This window comes from Canis lupus, chromosome 12, assembly GCF_011100685.1.
Source record: "Canis lupus familiaris isolate Mischka breed German Shepherd chromosome 12, alternate assembly UU_Cfam_GSD_1.0, whole genome shotgun sequence".
NCBI classification, from domain to species: domain Eukaryota; kingdom Metazoa; phylum Chordata; class Mammalia; order Carnivora; family Canidae; genus Canis; species Canis lupus.
Window position 1 is genome coordinate 33,503,933 of NC_049233.1, and position 20,363 is coordinate 33,524,295.

Sequence of the window (20,363 nt, forward strand, 5' to 3'; positions counted from 1 at the left end):
CTGGTTGTATGTACTCCTTCAAATCTGTATTTTTGTATCTTTTGGGTAAATGCCCAGTAGTGCAATTCCTGGGTTGTAGGGTATTTTCATTTTTAAGTTTTTGAAGGAAATTCCATACTGTTCTCCAGAGCGGTTGCACCAGTTTGCATTCTCACCAACAGTGTAACCGGGTTCTACTTTCTACGCATCCTCACAACACCTGTTGTTTCTTGTGCTGTTAACTCTAGCCCTGTTGAGGGTTTTTATCATGAATGGATACTGTACTTTGTCAAATGCTTTTTCTGAGTCTATTGAGAGGATCTTATGGTTCTTATCCTTTCTTTTATTAACATGATGTATCATGTTGATTGACTTACAAAATTGAACCACTTTTGCAACCCAGGAATAAACCCCACTTGATCATGGTGAATAATTCTTATGATGTGCTGTTGGATTTGATTTACTAGTATCTTGAGAATTTTTGCACTCATGTTCATTAGGGATATTGACCTGTATCATTTATTTCTGCTCTGATCTTTATTATTTCCCTTCTTCTGCTTGCTTAACTTATTTGTGGTTCCTTTTCTAGCTCCTCTGGGTGTAGGGTTAGGTTGTATATTTGAGGCTTTTCTTGTTACTTAAGGTAGGCCTGTATTGCTGTGTACTTCCTTTTTATGACTGCTTTTGCTGTATCCCAGCAGTTTGGGGCTATCATAATGACAATATTTTCATTTGCTTCCATGTATTTTTAAATTTGTTCTTTAATTTCCTGGTTAACCCATTCATTCTTTAGTAGTAAGTGCTCCAACTTCCACATATTTGTGATCTTTTCAAATTTTTTCTTGTGGTTGACTTCAAGTTTCATAGTGTTGTGGTTTTAAAATATGTGTGGTATGAGCTCAATCCTTTTGTGCTTGTTGAGGGCTGATTTATGACCTAGTATGTAATCTGTTTTGGTGACTGTTCCATGTGCACTTGAAAAGAATGTGTATTCTGCTGCTTTAGGATGAGATGTTCTGAATATATCTGTTAAGTCCATCTGGTCCAGTGTGTCATTCAAAGCCATTGTTTCCTTGTTGATTATCTGCTTCAATTATCTGTCCATTGGTGTAAGTGGGATGTTGAAGTCCCCTACTATTAGTGTTTTATTGTCCATGAGTTTATTAATTGAGTTATATATTTGAGTGCTGCCAAGTTGTAGGCGTAAATATTTACAATTATCAAATCTTCTTAATGGATAGACCCCTTAATTATGATATAATGCCCTTCTTTATCTCTTGTCGTAGTCTTTGCTTTAAAATCGAGTTTGTCTGATATAAGTATGGCTCCTTCGGCTTTCTTTTAACATCCGTTATCATGATAGATACTTCTCTGTTCCCATACTTTCAATCTGCAGGTGTTTTTAGGTCTAAAATGAGCCTTTTGTAGGCAGCAGATAGATGAATCATGTTTTTTTATCCATTTGGACACCCTGTGTCATTTGATTGGAGCATTTAGTCCATTTACATTTAGAATGATTATTGAAAGATAGGAATTTAGCGTCATTGTGTTACCTGTAGAGTTGGTGTTTCTGGTGATGTTCTTTGGTCTTTTCCTAGTCTTTGTTGCTTTTGGTCGTTTTTCTCCACTCAAAGAGTTTCCTTAAAATTTCTTATAGGACTGGTTTAATGGTCATGAACTCCTTTAGGTTTTGTTTGTCTGGGAAACTTTCTCTCCCATCTATTCTGAATATTGGCCTTGCTGCATATTTTTCCCATTGAGCATGTTGAATATTTCCTGCCATTTTCTTTTGGCCTGTCAAGTTTCTGTGGACAGATATGCTGTGACCTGATCTGTCTTCCCTGTAGGTTAGGGACATATTTTTCTCTTGCTGCCTTCAGGATTCTTTCCTTGTCTGTATATTTTGTAATTTCACTGTGAAATGCCATGGCAATTGACAGCTTTTGTTGAACTTAATGGGGGTTTTCTGTGCTGCTTGGATTTTGACGACAGTGTCCTTCTTCAGATTCGGGAAGTTTTCAGCTATAATTTTCTTGAATTAACCTTCTGCCCCTTTTTATTTCTCTTCATTTTCTAAGAATCCTATGATACAAATGTTAGTCCATTTAATAAGTCATTGAGTTCCCTAAGTCTGCCTTCCTGATTCATTACCTTTGTTTCCCTCTTCTTTACAACTCCATAATTTTATCTTTTTTACTTTTTTTTTTTTTTATTTATTTTTTTTTTTTTAAGAGAGAGCATGAGCTCGGGAGGGGGCAGAGGGAGAGTGAGAGAATCACTGTAGAGCCCAAAATGGGATTCTGTCTCAGGCCCCTGAAATCAATGACCTGAGCTGAAATTAAGTCTGATTTTTAACTGAGCCATCCAGATGCCCCCATAATTTTATCTTCTGTATCACTGATTTGTTCTTCTGATTTGCCCATCCTCATTTTTATGGCATCCATTCAGGTTTGTATCTCGGTTATAGCATTTTTAATTTCAGCCTGACTAGATTTTAGTTCTTTTATCTCTGCAATAAGGGATTCTCTGGTATCTTCTATGATTTTTTCAAATCCAGTAGTATCCATATAATTGTTTTAAATTCTAGTTCAGACATATTACTTGTATTTGTAGTCTCTGGTTATCACTTCTTATTTCTTTTGGGGTGAATTCCTCTATCTTGTCATTTTGGAGGGGAAAAAAGCCAAATAAAAGTTTAAAATTTTTAAAAAATTAATAAAATACATAAAGGAAGCTAGATCCTAGATGTGTTTTTATTTGCTTTTTTATGAGAAGCTTGATAGAGAAAATGTAGTAAGAAAGAAAAGAAAAAAATTATGTATAAAATAAAATTTTAAAAATAAAAATATTAAAAAAACTTTTTTCTATAACCACAAAAAAAGAAATGAAAAAAACCTCAAAGGGTACTCGAACCTGTTCCCCTAGAGCTGAAGCTTGGCAGCACTCAGTGATTAGTAGGGTGATGGGTAGACTTGGTATGTGTGAGGGGTTTTTGCTCGTCTTTTGGGGGAGAGTCTTGCTGCTCTGATTAATAGGTGGAATTGCCCTGGTGGAAACGTACCTGCAGGGCACAGTAGGGCTGGGTTTGTAGTTTCAGCTTCCTCATTTAATTGATGGCATTGTTTAGCTCACTGAGGTGGGTCAGAGTGGCAGACTTCAGAAGAAAATGGCTTTGCCTGGTTCTCTCCAGGGAAGGAAATTCGAGTCACCCCTCTTCAGTAAGCCCTCACAGGCAAACAGTGACCCCTCCTGTGTCCCTGATCCTTGCCTTCATCCTGTGTCAGAGCTACCCAGCTGCCCAGTGGTGCAGCATTCCTGTGTTTTGTTTCAGGTGCAGTTGAATGTCAAAATCCCACACTTCAAAGATCCCCTGCTGCAGGGACCTGCACTGATCTTCTGGGAGAAGATCTCCCTGCACTGTGGCTGGTGCTGGCTTGTCCCGGAAGGCAGTCACACAACTGCATCTTGGTTCAAAGTTTATGGTAAATTGCAACATACAGTTGGGGCCAGGGTCTACTGCTCTCTGCAGATGTCTGTTCTCATACTGGTGAGAGGAATAGGTTGATGGCTCCCACAGGGTCCTTTGCCCCCACAGAGGCTGTGTCACCTCTACCAAATGCACCCCAAACAGAGGAACTGCTTTTCCCCTTGTGACCCTGAGGATCTTCAGACTGCCTCCTGGTAAGTCTCCAGCTTTCTTTCCCACTAGAGCACTGCTCAGCGACCCAGGCATGAACCTAGCAATGTCTCAGACCTCTGAAACTTCAGAATCTGTACTCTTGTTTATAGAAAACTGGTGGTATTGTTACCCTCTCCTTTCTCCCTCTCAGTGTTTTGTTTTGTTTTGTTTTGTTTTTCCTTGTCTGTGGTTTTTGGGAGTAGTTTTCTTAGCAGTCTCCTGTGTGTGTTTTCAGTGTTCTCCCCAGCCCCCCCCCCACCCCCCCCCACCACCACTTTCTCTCTTCTTTCTCTTTCACTACTCCCTCCATGATCAGGCCTCCTTCTCCTGGTGAGTACCTCTAGCTCTTTTCTTCCACAAATCAACCCTCTACAGTTCCTTCCTTCCTGGGTCATTTTTCCAGATTGTAGACCTGCAGCTTTATTCTCTAAGACTTCAGATCGATTTCTTGAGTGTTAAGAATGATTCGACATTTATCTAGTTGTATTTGAGGGAGGAGGCAAACTTAGGATCATCCTACTCCTCTGCCATCTAACCTCTCTTCTCAGAATTTTTGCTTTATCTTTTATTTTCTGTAGTTAGAAAACTGTATGATAGGTGGAAGGTTTTTGTTGGTTTGTTTTTTAGCATTTATCCTGCTTGGTGTTCTCTGACCTTCTTGGATTTGCAGTTTGGTGTTCAACATTTATTTGGGTAAATTTTAAATCATTATGGCTTCAAATATTTCTTCTCTTCCTTTTTCTCTTTCTTCTCCGTCTCATACCCCAAAAACATGTATATTATACTTTTTATATTTGTCCCACTTGAATATTGTTTCTTTTTCAGTTTGTTTCTCTTTGTTTTTCCATTTTGGAAATGTCTATTGACATATTCTTAAGCTCAGAGATTCTTTCCTCAGCTATGTCCAGTCTACTAACAAGGTCCATCAGAGGCATTCGTCATTTATGTTATTGTGTTTTTGATCTATAGCACTGATTCTCGGAGTTTCCACTTCTCTGCCAATATTATCCCTCTGGTCTTGTATGTATCTACTTTTGCTGTTAAAACCCTTAGCAATCATAGTTGTTCTAAATTAAGTCTGATAATTCATTCCAACATCTCTTCTATATCTGAGTCTGGTTCTGATGCTTGGTCTATCTTTTCAAACTGTTTTGTTCCTAGCTTTGCACAGTGGCAGCATCATAGCCAATGAGGTTTATTCGAGGCGTGATTATTGCTAATTAAAAACTTTTCTCGGGGGGTGGGAGTGAATGGGTGACGGGCACTGGGTATTATTCTGTATGTTAGTAAATTGAACACCAATAAAAAAAAAAAAAGAAATTAAAAAAAAAAAAAACTTTTCTCAAACTGTTTTGTTCCTTTCTGTTTGCCTTGTGATTTTTTTTTTTTGAAAGCTAAGTATAATGTACATATAGGATGACAGGAACTCTGATAAATAGGGCTTTAGTAAAGTTTTGGTGAAGTGTGCAAAGAAAAGAGACATTCAGTAGTCCTGTGATTAGGTTTTACCTTTTAGTGAGCCTGTGTCCCTGTGCAGTGAACTACTCCAGTACCTCTTTTCCTACCTTAGGTGGAACAGGATGGCCGGAGTGGGACTAAATGGGTTATTTCCCTTCTCCCAGGTAAGCTAGATACTGAAAAAGCTCCAATAAATTGGGCTCTACTTTTCCCCATACCATGACAAAACCAAAGGAAGTTTCTCCCTACTCTTCACTAAGAGAACCTTGGTAAAATTCAGAAATGTGAGGACCCCCACGGGACAGGATCGCTCTGCAGTTTTTGATGCTCAGGTTGAGAGTCTTTTCAGCACTTTGTCAATTACATACAATTCAGGTTTTTCTGCCCTGCTGCTGGGTTGTGCTCCAAAAAGTGAATTTCTCTGTATGCTTTCTTTCCAATTTTGGGGGCTGCTGTTTGTCTGCAACCTCACTTCTCTGATGAAATCTAAGAAGAGTTGTTAATTTTTCAGTTTGTTCAGCTTTTACTTGTTAGGATGAAGTAGTGACTTTCAAGCTGCTTATCTGCCAGACCAGAAACTGAAAGTGTTGTTTTATTTATCTTAATTATTATTTTGGCAGTCATAACGTCAATATGACAGTTATTATTGTACTAATCAAAAGCTAAGGCTCAGAGACAGAGCCAGCTATAACTTTAAAAAAAAAAAAGAAAAAAGTACCATTAAATATACTAAAATACAGAGCTTTTTAAGTTTCTTCTACATTCTCTCAACTATCAAGGTGTCTTTTATTTGCTATTTAATGTTGTTCTAAATACATGAGTTCGAGCCCCACATTGGGAGTAGAGTTTACCTTAAAATAATGTTCTAGATAAATAAAAATAAAAAATTTACATCAACATAAATTTTACCATTCATCTTTATGTTGTAAAGCAGGTTTTAACTGTAATCATAAGAGGCTTTAACTCATATTTGGAATCATCAAATTTACACCCTTGGTATTTCTTAGCTTGTATATGCATGGATATTTTGTTATTACCACAATAGTGAGAATAATGCCCAAAACTAACTATACTCTTTTTATTTTACTTCTTAATATGTACATATTCCATATTTTTGATTAACTGGTGAGTAAGGAAGGACTGAAAGGAAAGGTACTTCTCTCTCCTGTCATCATTTTTACTGTAAATGGTTGGCTGATACAGGGAAGTGACATGAGTAAGAAAGGATAGGAGTCTTTGGTCTGTCTTGTTTCTTAGAATACTACTGCCTTCTGCTTTTTAAGTTCTGATGGAAAGAGAAAGCCCGGCCTCTTTAGGGCTCTTGATATCCTGTTTACCGTGTTGTAGACCTAATATGCTTACATTGTGCCCACTTGGGTCCTTACACAGAAATTCTGTGCTCATAAAACAGCATGACCACTGTATGCAAATGGGCAGCCAAGGGCACATATTGCACATACCTTCTGTGCTTATGTTTCATTGTCTTATTGGATTTACAAAATCAAGTTCAAAGTTCAAAGATAAAATGAAGTTCAAGATGCAATAGCTGTTAAACCTTTTGTGGAACTCTCTGGTTACTCTCTGGTTACTCCCATGAAGCTAACCCTGCTCAGAGATACTCTAACTTACACAGCTGGGAAGTGTCCAAGCGTGGTTTAGACTTAGGTGTTTGGCTAATTTTCCTTTCTTTTTTTTTTTTGTATTTCTTGTTATTATTTTTATTCTTGTGTTGAGGGCTGACTTTGCATGGATTGCTGTGAGGGGAGCTGCTTATCCACATATAAAATTCTGACCCAGAAGCAGGTCATCTGTGAAAGGTGTAGTACTTGCTTCCCATAACATGTGTTATGTGATGGGCAAGGTGGTGGCCCCTTCCAGCTGTACTCTACTTATTTTTTTTCTTTCAGTTATATTTTGCTATTAAGTAGTAATTATAAGTAACTCTTTTTCTTTCTCTGAATTTCCAGGCTACTGTATGAGGCAATAATAAAATAGCAAGATGAATGTTAAAGACAGAGGTATAGATACAGCCTATTCCTTGTTTTGGAATTACTGACTCTTTTTCCAATCTTGCTAATTTACTACTGAGAGGCTGGCTAGGCATTTGCATGTGGTCCACAGTCTTACAGAACTTTGAAAGATCATTCTGTCCTCAAGGAGTTTACCATTGCTAGAACGAGAGGAACCCCTTTACACCTGAGTGTTTTAAATTAGATACTTTTAAGAGTGAAGTAACCAGTGATACCTGGTTTAGGTACTATTAATAGTCAAGTTGGAATAAGAGGCAATTTAGGTACTATTAATAGTCAAGTTGGAATAAGAGGCATTAACTGCAGATGTCCTGAGCAAACTGGGACATACAGTCACCCACCTCATAATGCGTTATTCAAACACGTGTTGAGCTTCTAAGCATGACATTCTTGTGACTTTCCAGGAGGCTTCCTTTTTTTTTTTTTTTTTTAACACCGTCATTGTGCTAATCCACACTGAACCACAGTTATGTTTATGTCTGTTTGCTTGATTAGAATATGGGCTTCTGAAGATTAGGAACCAAGTCTCATTCATCTTTGTATCCGTAGTGCTTTATAGAACCTGGCATATAACTGTAAAGGCTACCACCACAACACCACTGACTGCCATTTATGAAAGTATTTATTATGTATCTCCCCCATTATGAAAAGGACTCTATTATTTTACTTAATCCTCACAAAAATCCTGCAAAGTAACTATTATTTTACCAATGTAGGCATTTGATGTTTATGTTAAATTGTGGAAAACCTTGTAGACCTAATGTATAAAGCACATTAGGTCATTCTTTGAGAAACTGTGCAAACTGAGATAGGAACTAGAAGATTAGAGATAGGCAAATGTCCAGATTCTTAGAAGGAAAATGTACGTGGATTATGGATGCTTGTATCATTGAGCTTGATGTGAATTCTGTGCAAAATTCAAATGAGATTTTTTTTTTAATTACTTTTTTCAGAGTGTTAACAGTACTCACTAGGTGCTTACATGGGTTTCTTGGGAACAATTTCTGTCAGACTAAGCTTATTGTTTGAGATTCTTAGATATCTTTCTGGTCAAGATGTAAACAGGTATGTCTGATGAGCAAATTGTAGATTGTGAACTGGATGGACAGCTATACCAGAGAAATCCAGTTAATAGAATTGATGTTAGTATCGAGGGAGTTTGCTGCATTCTTTGGGACTCAATCCTGGATTTTGTTCTTTTCAGCATTTGTATTAATTGAGCACATCAATGTCATATTGTCCAAATTTTCAAATAACCAAGCAACATAGATTAGTTAAGACATTGCACGACAGAACAATTCCTCAGAAAATCTTAAAAATTCCAACAAATTGTACAAAAGTAAAATTCCAAAATAAATGCATCCAAACCTCAGCTATCCTGAATATAATATCACAAAGGAAAATGTCAGGGAATTTTAGATGACTGAGGACTTGATGTGAATTAGTGGTCTGATATGCCTACTGAGAGGGTCAAAGCTCCACTTAATCATTTCTTACTTGTTTTCTGCATGGCTCTATCATGGAGAATAGGGGTAAGTGACTAAATGTTGCAAGCTGCCTGAAGAGGAAACTTTCTAGTATTTTTAGCATTGTCAAAATATGGAATATGCTGTATCACCATATCCAGTGATTCCATAATACTAGAAAATTTTATTATAGAGAGAATGACCATGTAAGAGAGATGTTACAGTGATATTTTATTCATCACATAATGAATTGAGTAAATGTCTCTGAAGGTTCCTTCTCGTTTTGAAATGTATATAAATCTCAAATTTTCCAGCCCAGCGAAAATTATTTGGGATTGTATTGTCCCTAGGCCATGTAAAAAATCATTTACTGAAAGATGTCCATATGATTGGAGAAATAAAATGTAGATTACAGTTCCAAATTGAACCCTAAAAATTCAACTTATGAAAGAATATTAAATTCAAAAACAGAGTACACTATGTGTTGAAAAGTTTAATGTGAAAAAGATTTATAAGTACATTAAAAATGGTAAAGAAGAAAAAAGGAAACTTTAACAAGATTCTTAGTAAAACAAAATAAGATATGCAAATAAATGAGTTACATGCAAGATTGTTTCTTATATAAAATAGTTTTAAACAAGGTTGTATATAATTTGGTTGTGACAGCATACACATACATATATAGTAATGACAACAATCAGTGTATCTTAGGAATTAAGACAGTGATTTTTATTTTTATTTTAATATACTGGTATTAGGCAATTGAGACTACAGGGTAAGCAATAAAGATGACTCAGTCTTATAGTAGAATATATGATGAAGTACAACCCAATAGTCTTTGAGTAACTTGTCATTCATAAATTTTTACTAAAAATTTCAGTAAAGGTGAAATCCTATTATAAAGACTTCAACAGGTATCCAGATGAGAGTAGTATTCTGGTAATTGTAATGTTATTGAGCAACTTATTAGAAAATATATTTCAGATTTCAAGTTGTAATGAGGGAGTAAATTAATTTAATCCTACTGTCTCTGCAGAAAGTGCTGTGTCTCCACTCTTCGCCTGAAGCAATTAAGAATTAGAAATTGGTGCCCAAAGGGAAAACAGAGAACAGTTTTATTAAGCAACAACAGTACACTATCTAAGGGAGAGTGGGCAGCTTCTGCGAGGTGAAATCGGCCCCTACTTTGTTTGGGGGTTGGATATGTATTGGGTTTTTCTGGACTGGGAAGACCTGTGACTTACAGTGGGGTGGGGCTGAGAGCTCCTTGACTGACACTGAAGTTTATATAACCAGTTTCCCACTCTGCATGCCCTTTCCCGTAATATAACTGAAAAACCAGTAAGGAGGGTTTTAACTGTAAAACAAGGGTTTGTAAATGACTGTATAGCTAAAGGTCAAGCTGGGGATACCTTCTTCATGGACTATGTATGCACCTTTTTAGGAACAGTTTCTCTAGACTGTTAAATCCTGTTCTGAGGGGAACATGACCTGGTTTTCTTGATTGTAAAGACATTTCTTGGGGTGTTCAGCTGCTCATTATCTGGTTTCTGCCTTACACTGCTAAAGTACTACTCTGATCATGTCACAGCCAACATACCCCCATGCTTACAATGGTAATAATCATTTTCTTTCTCAGTACAGTTCTTATGCATAACACTTCCTAGGAGTAGTATCTTGCTTTGGCTACTCTCTTTGAAAATTGGTATCCTATCTAACTACTATCTCTAGTTGGTTGTTCATGTCCTTCCACAGTGTGGCCCTCGCTAACTTTTTTCAAATTTATCTTTTATTGTTTCTGTACATTTAGACCCATAGGTTCGTCAGATGTGTCCACTGTCTTTTTTGCTTTCCCATACTCAATTTTCTTACTACTTTTAAAACTAACTCCTACCTACTGGACTGCTTCCTATCTTTCCTACAGACTTCAAAATAAATATTATTGTCTTTTTAAAGTCCTAATCATCCAATGACCACCATCATGGTGTAAGTTGCATCTCACACCTTTCATATTGTCTTTATACTCTACCTTGTGTTGAAATTATTTGGGTACTTGCCTTATCCCATCTATCAGATTGTGGGGTTCCTTTTTTGCAGTGTGTCTTTGTTGCTATTGGAAAAATGATACCATGTAAGCATTGGATAATTTTGAATCTAATTTGTGATAAATAGAAATTGTTAAGGAGCTTCTGCCGCTCCTGGTGCTGCTTGTGTGTTCGGTGCGGACCTGGTACCTTTTTTGTGAAGCGGCAGCTGAAGAGACTCTGGCACTCGCCATGGCCGACGAAAAGCCCAAGGAAGGAGTGAAGACTGAGAACAACGATCATATTAATTTGAAGGTGGCGGGGCAGGATGGTTCTGTGGTGCAGTTTAAGATTAAGAGGCATACACCACTTAGTAAACTAATGAAAGCCTATTGTGAACGACAGGGCTTGTCAATGAGGCAGATCAGATTCCGATTTGATGGGCAGCCAATCAATGAAACAGACACACCTGCACAGTTGGAAATGGAGGATGAAGATACAATTGATGTGTTCCAGCAGCAGACAGGAGGTGTCTACTAAAAAGGGAACCTGCTACTTTACTCCAGAACTCTGTTCCTCCAGACCAAGAAGACATTCTCAAATAGAAAGCCATAATTTGGTTCCACCACATCCTGACTACTACAGTATAGTTTTCTCTATTCTTTCATTTTCCCCTTCCCCATTCCTTTATTGTACATAAAGTAACTGTGTATGTGCACAAGCATATTGCATTTTTTTAACTAAATGGCCAATGGTATGTTTTGATCGACATCAAATGGAGATGAGATGAGGGAAAATACTGTTTCTGTGAAAATACCCCCTCTCTCCATTAGTGGCATGCTCAGTCAGCTCTTATCTTTATATTCCAGTAAGTTATTTTGCTCTCGCTGTTTAACAAAAAAAAAGAACAACATAAAAATCCTTGCATACCTTGTTCGATTGGAGAATTTTAATGTTTTTCATTTATCATTGTAAAACCAAGGACAATTTTATAACTTTTTTGTACGTAGCTGTTACATGTAGGGCAATCTGTCTTTAAGTAGGGATAAATTACTCTAAAAGAAATGAATCCTAGATAGTTTTCCCTTCAAGTCAAGCGTCTTGTTGTTTAAATAAACTTCTGTTTAAAATGAAACAAAAAAATTGTTAAAGAAAAGGAATCATGGTACAGGGGAAGGAGCCCTATCAGGAGAATAGCTACTTTAGCCACTTATGGAGCCTTTGGACAAATCATATCGAACTAGTTATGGCATATTTGAGATGTAGTCAGGTTTGTTTGTTTTTTTTTTTAAAGATATTTTTTTAATTTTTTTTTTATTTTTATTTATTTATGATAGTCACACAGAGAGAGAGAGAGAGAGAGAGAGAGAGAGGCAGAGACACAGGCAGAGGGAGAAGCAGGCTCCATGCACCGGGAGCCTGACGTGGGATTCGATCCCGGGTCTCCAGGATCACGCCCTGGGCCAAAGGCAGGCGCTAAACTGCTGCGCCACCCAGGGATCCCTAAAGATTTTATTATTTGAGAAGAAGAGTGTGTGTGAGTAGGGGGAGGGGCAGAGGGAGAGGGAGAGAGAGAGAGAGAGAGATAATCCCAAGCAGACTCCCTGCTGAACAGGGAGCCTCATGAGGGGCTCAGTATCACAACCCTGAGATCATGACCTGAACTGAAATCAAGAGTCAGGTACTTAATCAGCTGAACCACCCAGGTGCCCCAAGATATAGTCAGCTTTAGAAAAAAGTTTTTAATTACCTCTAGAATTTAGGAAATTATATAGCTTTCCTAGTCTTATAATATGTAATAATGCTATTATCTACATTAATTGGTCAACTAAAGCATAGTGAATCACATTTTAGAGGCTCAGCTCTTATTTCTCTTTTGTAAAAAGGTAGCAAATGTAGGAGTTGGAAATTATGTAGGGTTTTTATTCATTTATAATCTGTGGATAATAATTTGAATGAGACATCTGCTCAGTAGAAGTCTAAGAAACTTATAAAATATCTTTATCTGAGTAGACCTGTATTCTTGCTTGTTAGAAAGTTTTGTTTAATAAATTATAAATTACCTAATTTTATTAATTAACAGTTGACTGCATTCCTCACTTATTAAAAGGCAAATTGCATAATGTTTTTAGTAGCAGGAGAATTTAAAGTGGAAGGATTCTATACATATTGATTGACATCTAAACTAAATGAAATATCAAAGTGGTGACAGTTACATGAGGGAAAATGTGGTCAGAAGCTCTCTTTTTATTGTGGCTTTTTTTTTTTTTAAGCGAGGTCTTAATTTACTATTATCACACCTTATTATATCCTTGCCCCCAAATCCTAACAAGATGATATTATGTTTATTCCGAGATCTTCTAAAATTTGGTTTTAAGAAATTACATAATTTATATGACAGCTACATTTCAGATGTTATTAATAATTTTATCTTGTTATTCTTTGCAAAGTACAACAAAATTGGTATGCTGTAGAACCAAAGGATAAATAATAGTTTGTGTATTAATATTTTGGTTTAAGGTTTATTATATCCTGAAAACATTTGGCAAATAGTACTTAGTAAGTATTAATATAAGTCTGGTAGAAATCAGATTATGTTCTTAAGGATTTTTTTCTTTTTGGAAGAGATTGTCATGAAGGCATACATAATCTATTACACATCTGTTTGTTAACCACAATGTTTAACTAGAATATACTTGGGAGTCCTCATGTAGATCTTCTCTAACATTAATCTGGTGACAAATATATATATACATATATATACATACATATATATATATGTGCAAGCTTATCTATGTATACATTTAAATTTTTTACATATAAGTGAAGAGTGAAAATATATTTTGCTATAGAAACTAAATAGACTTCAGAGTGGCCATAAAGTTGGTGTTTTTAGGATGAACACAGGGCACTTCTGCTTCCCTCTTGATAAGTTTATAAATTGTCACATTGCCTTGTTGCCATGGATATTATAATGAGGGAGAAGGAAAAAACTAATCCTAACTTCCTGTCTTATTTCTTGAGATCTGATTTTGATCATTTTAAATGTTTCATTTTTGAAATGCTAGATTATGCTTTGTGGTGAAGAAAGGAGATTTATTTTGATACTCTCTTCCTAGTTCAGTGTCTGAGGGCTTCTGTAATCTTCCTCTTTAGTCAAAAACTGAGTGTCTTGTCTTTTAGAATATGGCAGTGTCAAGAAGCCATAGCAGTGGACATGATTTAAGGGCTAGAAGTAGGATCTTTTTAAAATAGGCTTTGCCTCTCAATTTATTGGTGATGTCATTGGGCTTAAATGTACATTATCATGGAATAAAATGCAATACCTAGATAATTTCAGTTTGTTTTTTAAAATACTGAGTTTTCGGGATCCCTGGGTGGTGCAGCAGTTTGGTGCCTGCCTTTGGCCCAGGGCGTGATCCTGGAGACCCGGGATCAAATCCCACGTCGGGCTCCCGGTGCATGGAGCCTGCTTCTCCCTCTGCCTGTCTCTCTGCCTCTCTCTCTCTCTCTCTCTCTGTGACTATCATAAATTAAAAGAAATACAAAAAAATACTGAGTTTTCCTTTATTTTAGAGGACTGCATAATTTAGAGGACTTCTTAAAGGTGTTTTCCAAACCCTCATCATAGTACTGTATAAGCAAAAAAAAATTTATTGCTCAAGTGTATATTTCTTAGGTATTATAATTCATCTAAGACTAGGAAAATAAATGCTTTATTTTTCTCATTTTACATAAAGATCTGTTAAAATAATTTTAAGTGTGAGTGAATGAATTTTTAGTTATTAGAAAGTCACTCATAGAAATTGAATAGAAAATTAATATCTTTTTATGGATATTTAGTTCTGAAAGATGAAATATATATTCTGGCTAGAATTTCAAGATTTCTTACCTATATAGTTTGTTGCTTTGGTATATCCGTCCTTAAATTTTCTCTGTAGTAGATTTCAAAATAAAAATAATGAAGTTAATTTCTTAAGTTTACACTTACGAACAAAGTATCATCTGAATTCAATCTTTGTAGCTCTCACAAATGTATATAAGGTAGTACTTGGATTACTATGAATATGTAAAAGAGTGATCTCTAAAATTATCTCTGCCACGCATTAGTGCGTTTGTGATACTGCCTCAACAAGATTTGAAAATGAAGAGAGATAAGATAGTTTTTACAGTGATGGACTCTTTTGCCTTTTTAATTTGTAGGACAACCTGAGATGCCAGCTCTAAGAGTAATTCGTGTCTGAATTGTTGAAATCCATCTAGAATAGCTACCTCTTTTTGGAATAGTTTGTAAGGTTTAAGACAAAGATATTCCTTACTCATATAGGTCAATCCACTGTAGGTAGCAAAGGAACAGACTGTATTAAAAGCAGTATGTCTCAGCGTATGACTCTGGTAAGAAATATGTATTATATTATGATCCAGCCTGCATGTAGTCACGTTTGCACAAATATGCAAAACAAGGGCAGCAGGTGGCTCAGTTGGTTAAGTGTGCCTTATGCTCAGATCATGATCCCAGGGTCCTGGGATTGAGCCCTGCATCAGGCTTCTTGCTCAGCGGCTCCCTCTCCCACTTTCCCCTACTTGTGTACTCTCTCTCTGTGTCAAATAAATAAATAAAATCTCTTAAAAAAAGAAAAGCCAAGTATGTAAAACAATTCATTAATACTTACCTTTACTTTTGTACCTAACAGTACAATGCAATATTTCATTTTTTTAAGTTCCAAAAATTAGACTTCAAAACCGAGTAATGGGCCATGTCTGCAATTTGATAAACTATGTTTAGGATATGTCCCTTATTCTTACCTTTAAGTTTTTCTTTACTCTGCACTACTATTCACATGTACTATATTATGTAGTTTTCTGTGGAGATGGCTGATAAAACACCTATTTAAACTGATGCAGTTGCAGTCTAAAGAAGAAGAGGAACTCTGGGAACCCATATAGATTTGTGACATCTGGAAGGAAAGAAATTTTCCAAACTGTTTGCAGTAGTTCTGAGGGCAGGAGTCAGGATTACCAGAGGATCTCTTATTTGTTTGATTTGGCTTTTTCTCTCTTTTCCAAACAATGGGTAGTTTCATATTCTGCAGTATTTTAAAGGTTGTTCTAATTTGGTGTGAAAGTAACTCTTAAACCAGAATTTGAATTTTTAGAAAGAAGCCATTTTGGCCTGAAGAGATTCCAGATTATTATAATGCAGCAAGTAAATAGGAAGGAATCCCTTATAGATTGGTTCCATGATTCTTTTCAGGGAAGAAGTTTCAGTAAAATATATCAAAGAAAGAATTTTAAATTGAGGGACAGAAAATAAGCTTTAGTTACTCCTTCCCTATTTGGCATATGATATCTGAACCTTAGCTGATTTGCAAAGTGAATGAATTTGGCCAGATTATTTAAGTTTATTTTCAATTTTAAGGCTTTCTGATTTTAAGTTAATCAAGGATTAGATTTTTAAATGCCCGCTAAACCTAAGACACTTATATGTCAACATTTAGAGTTTTACAGGCAGGGGTATGAATTAAGATCAATGAAGACCTGTTTGAGGAAACTGCTAGAATCCTGCTCAAAAATATTTGAAGTTTGTGTGCTTTATGGCCACTTAGTCCGCAGATTTGAGTGCTCATCCACTAAATACAGATTGTCCAGGAAGAAAAGGAAGGAGGGATCTAGCATTTTAAGTATTTAGTTGGAAAGAATTCATTACTATAAACTTCATTACTATAAACTATACTTTCTTTGAAATTATTTTGCTATAAACAAGGTGAGTCTTATCTCTGTTATAGGTGAGAAATAAAATGTGAAATGGATTATGTTAAACTTCTGAGAATTGTGTATTGTTATAGGCTGATAATTCTGTATTTGTGGTTATTAAAGAATTGATAGTCATGATGATAGGTTAATTAAATAATATAATAAATAACTTCGAGGGAGACAGTTGGGACTAAAAATGAGTAGATATATGTTCTTAGAAATTATATATCTGTATAGCTAACAAAAATATACTCATATAACAAAGTTATGAACTTTTTAGGTAGTTGTAGAAGAAATGATCTTTAGGAATGGTTTGAGAAATGAATATGAGTGAATGAATGTTTTATTTTCTTGGTCTAAGAGAGGTAGGCTATATATTTAATGGAATGTTATTCAGTTATAAGATAAAATGAAATCTTGCCATTTGTGACAACTCGAGGGCATTATGCCAAGAATAGTAAGTCAGAGAAAGGCAACTGTCCTATAATCTCACTTATATGTAGAATCTAAAAAAAGAAAAAACAAATGAGAAAACAAGATCATAGATACAGAGAACAGATGGGTTGGGGTAGAAGGTGGGCAGATGAGTGAAGATTAAAAGGTACAAACTTCCAGTTATAAAATAAATAATTCCTAGGGGTGTAATATATAGCATGGTAAGTATAGCTAATATTGTCTTGTATATTTGAAATTTGCTAAGAGAGTAGGTCTTAAAAGTTTTCACCATTAGAAAAAAAAATCTGTATCTGTGTGTAGTAAGGGATGTTAACTACACTTAACTATGTGGTGATGATTTCACAATGTATACAAATATGGAATCATTATGTTTTGCATCTGAAGCTAATATAACATTATATGTCAATTATATCTACACAGAAAAAGTGAAAAGAGAGGTAGGCCTTCTAGTGGATAATCCACTGGATGTATGTCTTTTCCTTCTGTCCTACAGGACATTTCTGTATAAATGAGAAAGAAAAAGTTTAGAATGTATAACTGTGACTTAGGTTTCTGAAAACTAGAAGAACATTATATTTAAAACTAACTGATTGTATGGACTCAGGAGGAAACTGTCAGGTAACAATTCATTAGGCTTTTCTTGGTGCAGAGGTGACTCATATGTCAGCAGTGTGGATGAGGGAAGTAACAGTCTGCTCATGAAGATTCTGAGGCTTGCCTAGCCTCTAGTTGACAGAGTACATTTATCAGTAGCTAGCAAATAATGTGAAAAGAGTTTTAAAAAGTGTAATCTCATATAAAGGATTTAAATGATTAAGAACAATTACATTAAGATTAAATGTATATATTTGCTATTTTGGGATCCTGATACATGGTTTGTTATTTCACATTCAATGATCATGCTTGTTTTTTATACAATAATAAAATCTCTGGGCTTCATTACACTATGCTTCATACTCTTCATTACACTGTATCAAAATACACATATTTAACTGGGGCTTAAAAGCCTTGTTCAGCTTATTTAAGAAAAATTAACAAATCTGATTATTTACTTTAAAGCTACAGAAGAAAGAAGATCAGCAGTTGGAGCCTAAAAAAAGTACCAGCCCTAAAAAAGCTGCAGAGCCCACTGTTGATCTTTTAGGACTTGGTAAGTAATAAAAAATACAAGTCATCTTAAGAGTTACAAAATTATTGAAATCTTTACTTGAAATGAATATAATGGCTTTATCATTAGTATGCCAAAAGATACCTGTTAACTGAATTTGAAAATGATGTGATTAGTGTGCTTAGTTCCCACAAAAAGGGAGCTAATGTCTGTCAGCACTGTCTCCACTGAAATACAAGTAATGAGTTCCTTGGGGGAGAGAAGAGATATCAAAGTAATCTTCAGAGGCTTAGTAGACTGACATTTCAACATTTAAGATATAGAGAAGATTTCTTTTTCTCTTCTTTCCCCCCACCCTTACCCCCGCTTCTCTTTATTTAGTTTTCTTGGGGGGGATTCCCTTAGCAAAGTAATTATGGGGTAACCTTACTGTAATATGTGCTGGTTTAAAATAAAATTTAATTTTGGTTAACTGAAGCAGTGAGCTTTATACTTAGATCTAGTGGCTAAATTCCTTTCATTTATTTGAGGACACTAAGAAGTGCTCATTCTAATTGAATGTCGTATTTATTCTTACGGCTGACAGATATATGTTGTCTGCCTGATAAATCAACAGGCTTCCCATTCAAGGAGTGTTTATACTGTGCTTACCTACAAATACTGTCAGCTCTTTTTTTTTTTTTATCTTCTCTTCCTACAAAAATAGCTTTAAATAAATGGTTATTTTTAGTAATACCTGAGCCTTCAGCAGTAATTAATGTATTTTTTTTTAAGTTTGGAGAAGGATTAACAGGAAAAAAAGATACTTAGTTGAACTTCATATACTGCTTTCCTAAAAATTGATCTTTGTTCTTATTGAGTAAACTGTTTTCTGTTTAAAGAATTATAGTTGAATTTTTTATTCATTTCTTAAGGAAACTGGTATATCATGCAAATATATCCTCGTGGGTAAAAATTTTCTGTGGTAGTGAAAATAAGTAGTATATATAGCTGTAATTTTGAAAATAGGGCTTCAGTCTAGAGGCTCTGAAATAATTATGTTGAATTCTACTCCATATAATTTCTCCATTTTATTTTATTTTCTGTAAATGAAAGAAGAAAAGACTTATTACCAAAGTAAGAAAATACTTACTAAAACTATAAGCATGTTTGTCTTCACTATAGCATTTCCTTTCTAGTCTCAGTATCTGGTTTATTACTTTATAATTTAGAAATGTAAGCTATAAACCAGACCTGACTCTTATCCTACAGATTCATTCATTGATTCAAAAAATACTGATTAAGTAAGTGTCTACTATGTTTCTAGGCACCACTGTAGGCACTAGAGATATAGCTATGAAAAGAACCAGTGGAAGTACCTGACATTTTGGAGCTTTCATTCTATATGGGGAAACAGTGAATAACTGTTAAGTACAGTGTTTTATGGCTCATACACAGTAAGTGCTATAGATAAAGTAAAAATGAATAGCTGTAATTTTAAATAAGGCAGCATTAAGGGTGCTCCCTAAATATTGCTGGAGCAAAGACTTGAATAAGTTGTGGATATCTGAATGTGTGGGGCGAGAACATTTTAACCAGGAGAATATCAAGTGCAAAGGCTCTGCAGTAGTGGCTTACTTGATGTGTGCAAGAACCAACAAGGATGACTGTGTAGCCAGAGTGGAATGAGCTCTGGGGAGTAGTGACAGAGGAGAGGAGCATCCAGGTGAGGAGAGAGGTGGGTAGATTGTAACAGGGCTGTGGCTTTTCTCTGAGTATCTTGGAAATATATTGGAGAGATTTGAGCAAAAATGTACATAAACCGACCTTCGTTTTTAAAGAATAAAGAATTATCGTAGCTACTACGTGAAGAACAAATTGTAGCAGGGCAATGCTGGAAGCAAGGAGATCAGTAAGGAAACAAAGTAATATAGGTGAGAGATGATGGGGAACTTAGAGTCAGTGGTAACATCAGAGGTTAAAATAAGTAATCCTGTTCTGGATGTATTTCGAAGATGGAGCCAATAGGATTTGTTGACCAACTGAAATTTATAGGGGTTACCTTTGGGAATGAACCTGTAGAACAGACAAATCTGCTGATTCAGGACCAGAAAAATTGCTGTAGTGATGTCTTGACTAGCCAGTGGGATCTAGTAGACAAATGGGGTGGCTGGCCTTAAATGCTCCACTATTGCTGCGGTACTATTGTATAGTATTAACCTCCAGAACTCAGCAGCTTATATCAGTTCACATTTCTTTTCCTTACTCTCAAGTCTGTGGGTCAGCTAGGGCATGGCATCTATGCTAGAATTTCATTTGATTTGTTTCCTACCTTCCAGATGATTGCTGGGGACTGCTTACCAACTGTTGGTAACACATATAGTTGGAGACACATATAGTGTCTCCATTTTTCAAGATCCTATAAGTGGT

At 35.7% G+C, this 20,363-nt stretch overlaps 1 protein-coding gene and 2 pseudogenes across 1 annotated transcript in view; all 3 read left to right on the forward strand.

Annotated features, from left to right (window-relative positions):
- SMAP1 (small ArfGAP 1) overlaps positions 1–20,363 on the forward strand; it is a 177,426-nt gene that overhangs the window by 136,541 nt on the left and 20,522 nt on the right. The window contains exon 7 of the mRNA NM_001097558.1: positions 17,906–17,996. Within this exon, the coding sequence (NP_001091027.1) occupies positions 17,906–17,996 (91 nt within the window). The remainder of the gene's footprint in view (positions 1–17,905; positions 17,997–20,363) is intronic.
- LOC119874369 lies at positions 4,818–4,953 on the forward strand (annotated as a pseudogene).
- LOC100684310 (small ubiquitin-related modifier 2 pseudogene) lies at positions 10,880–11,357 on the forward strand (annotated as a pseudogene).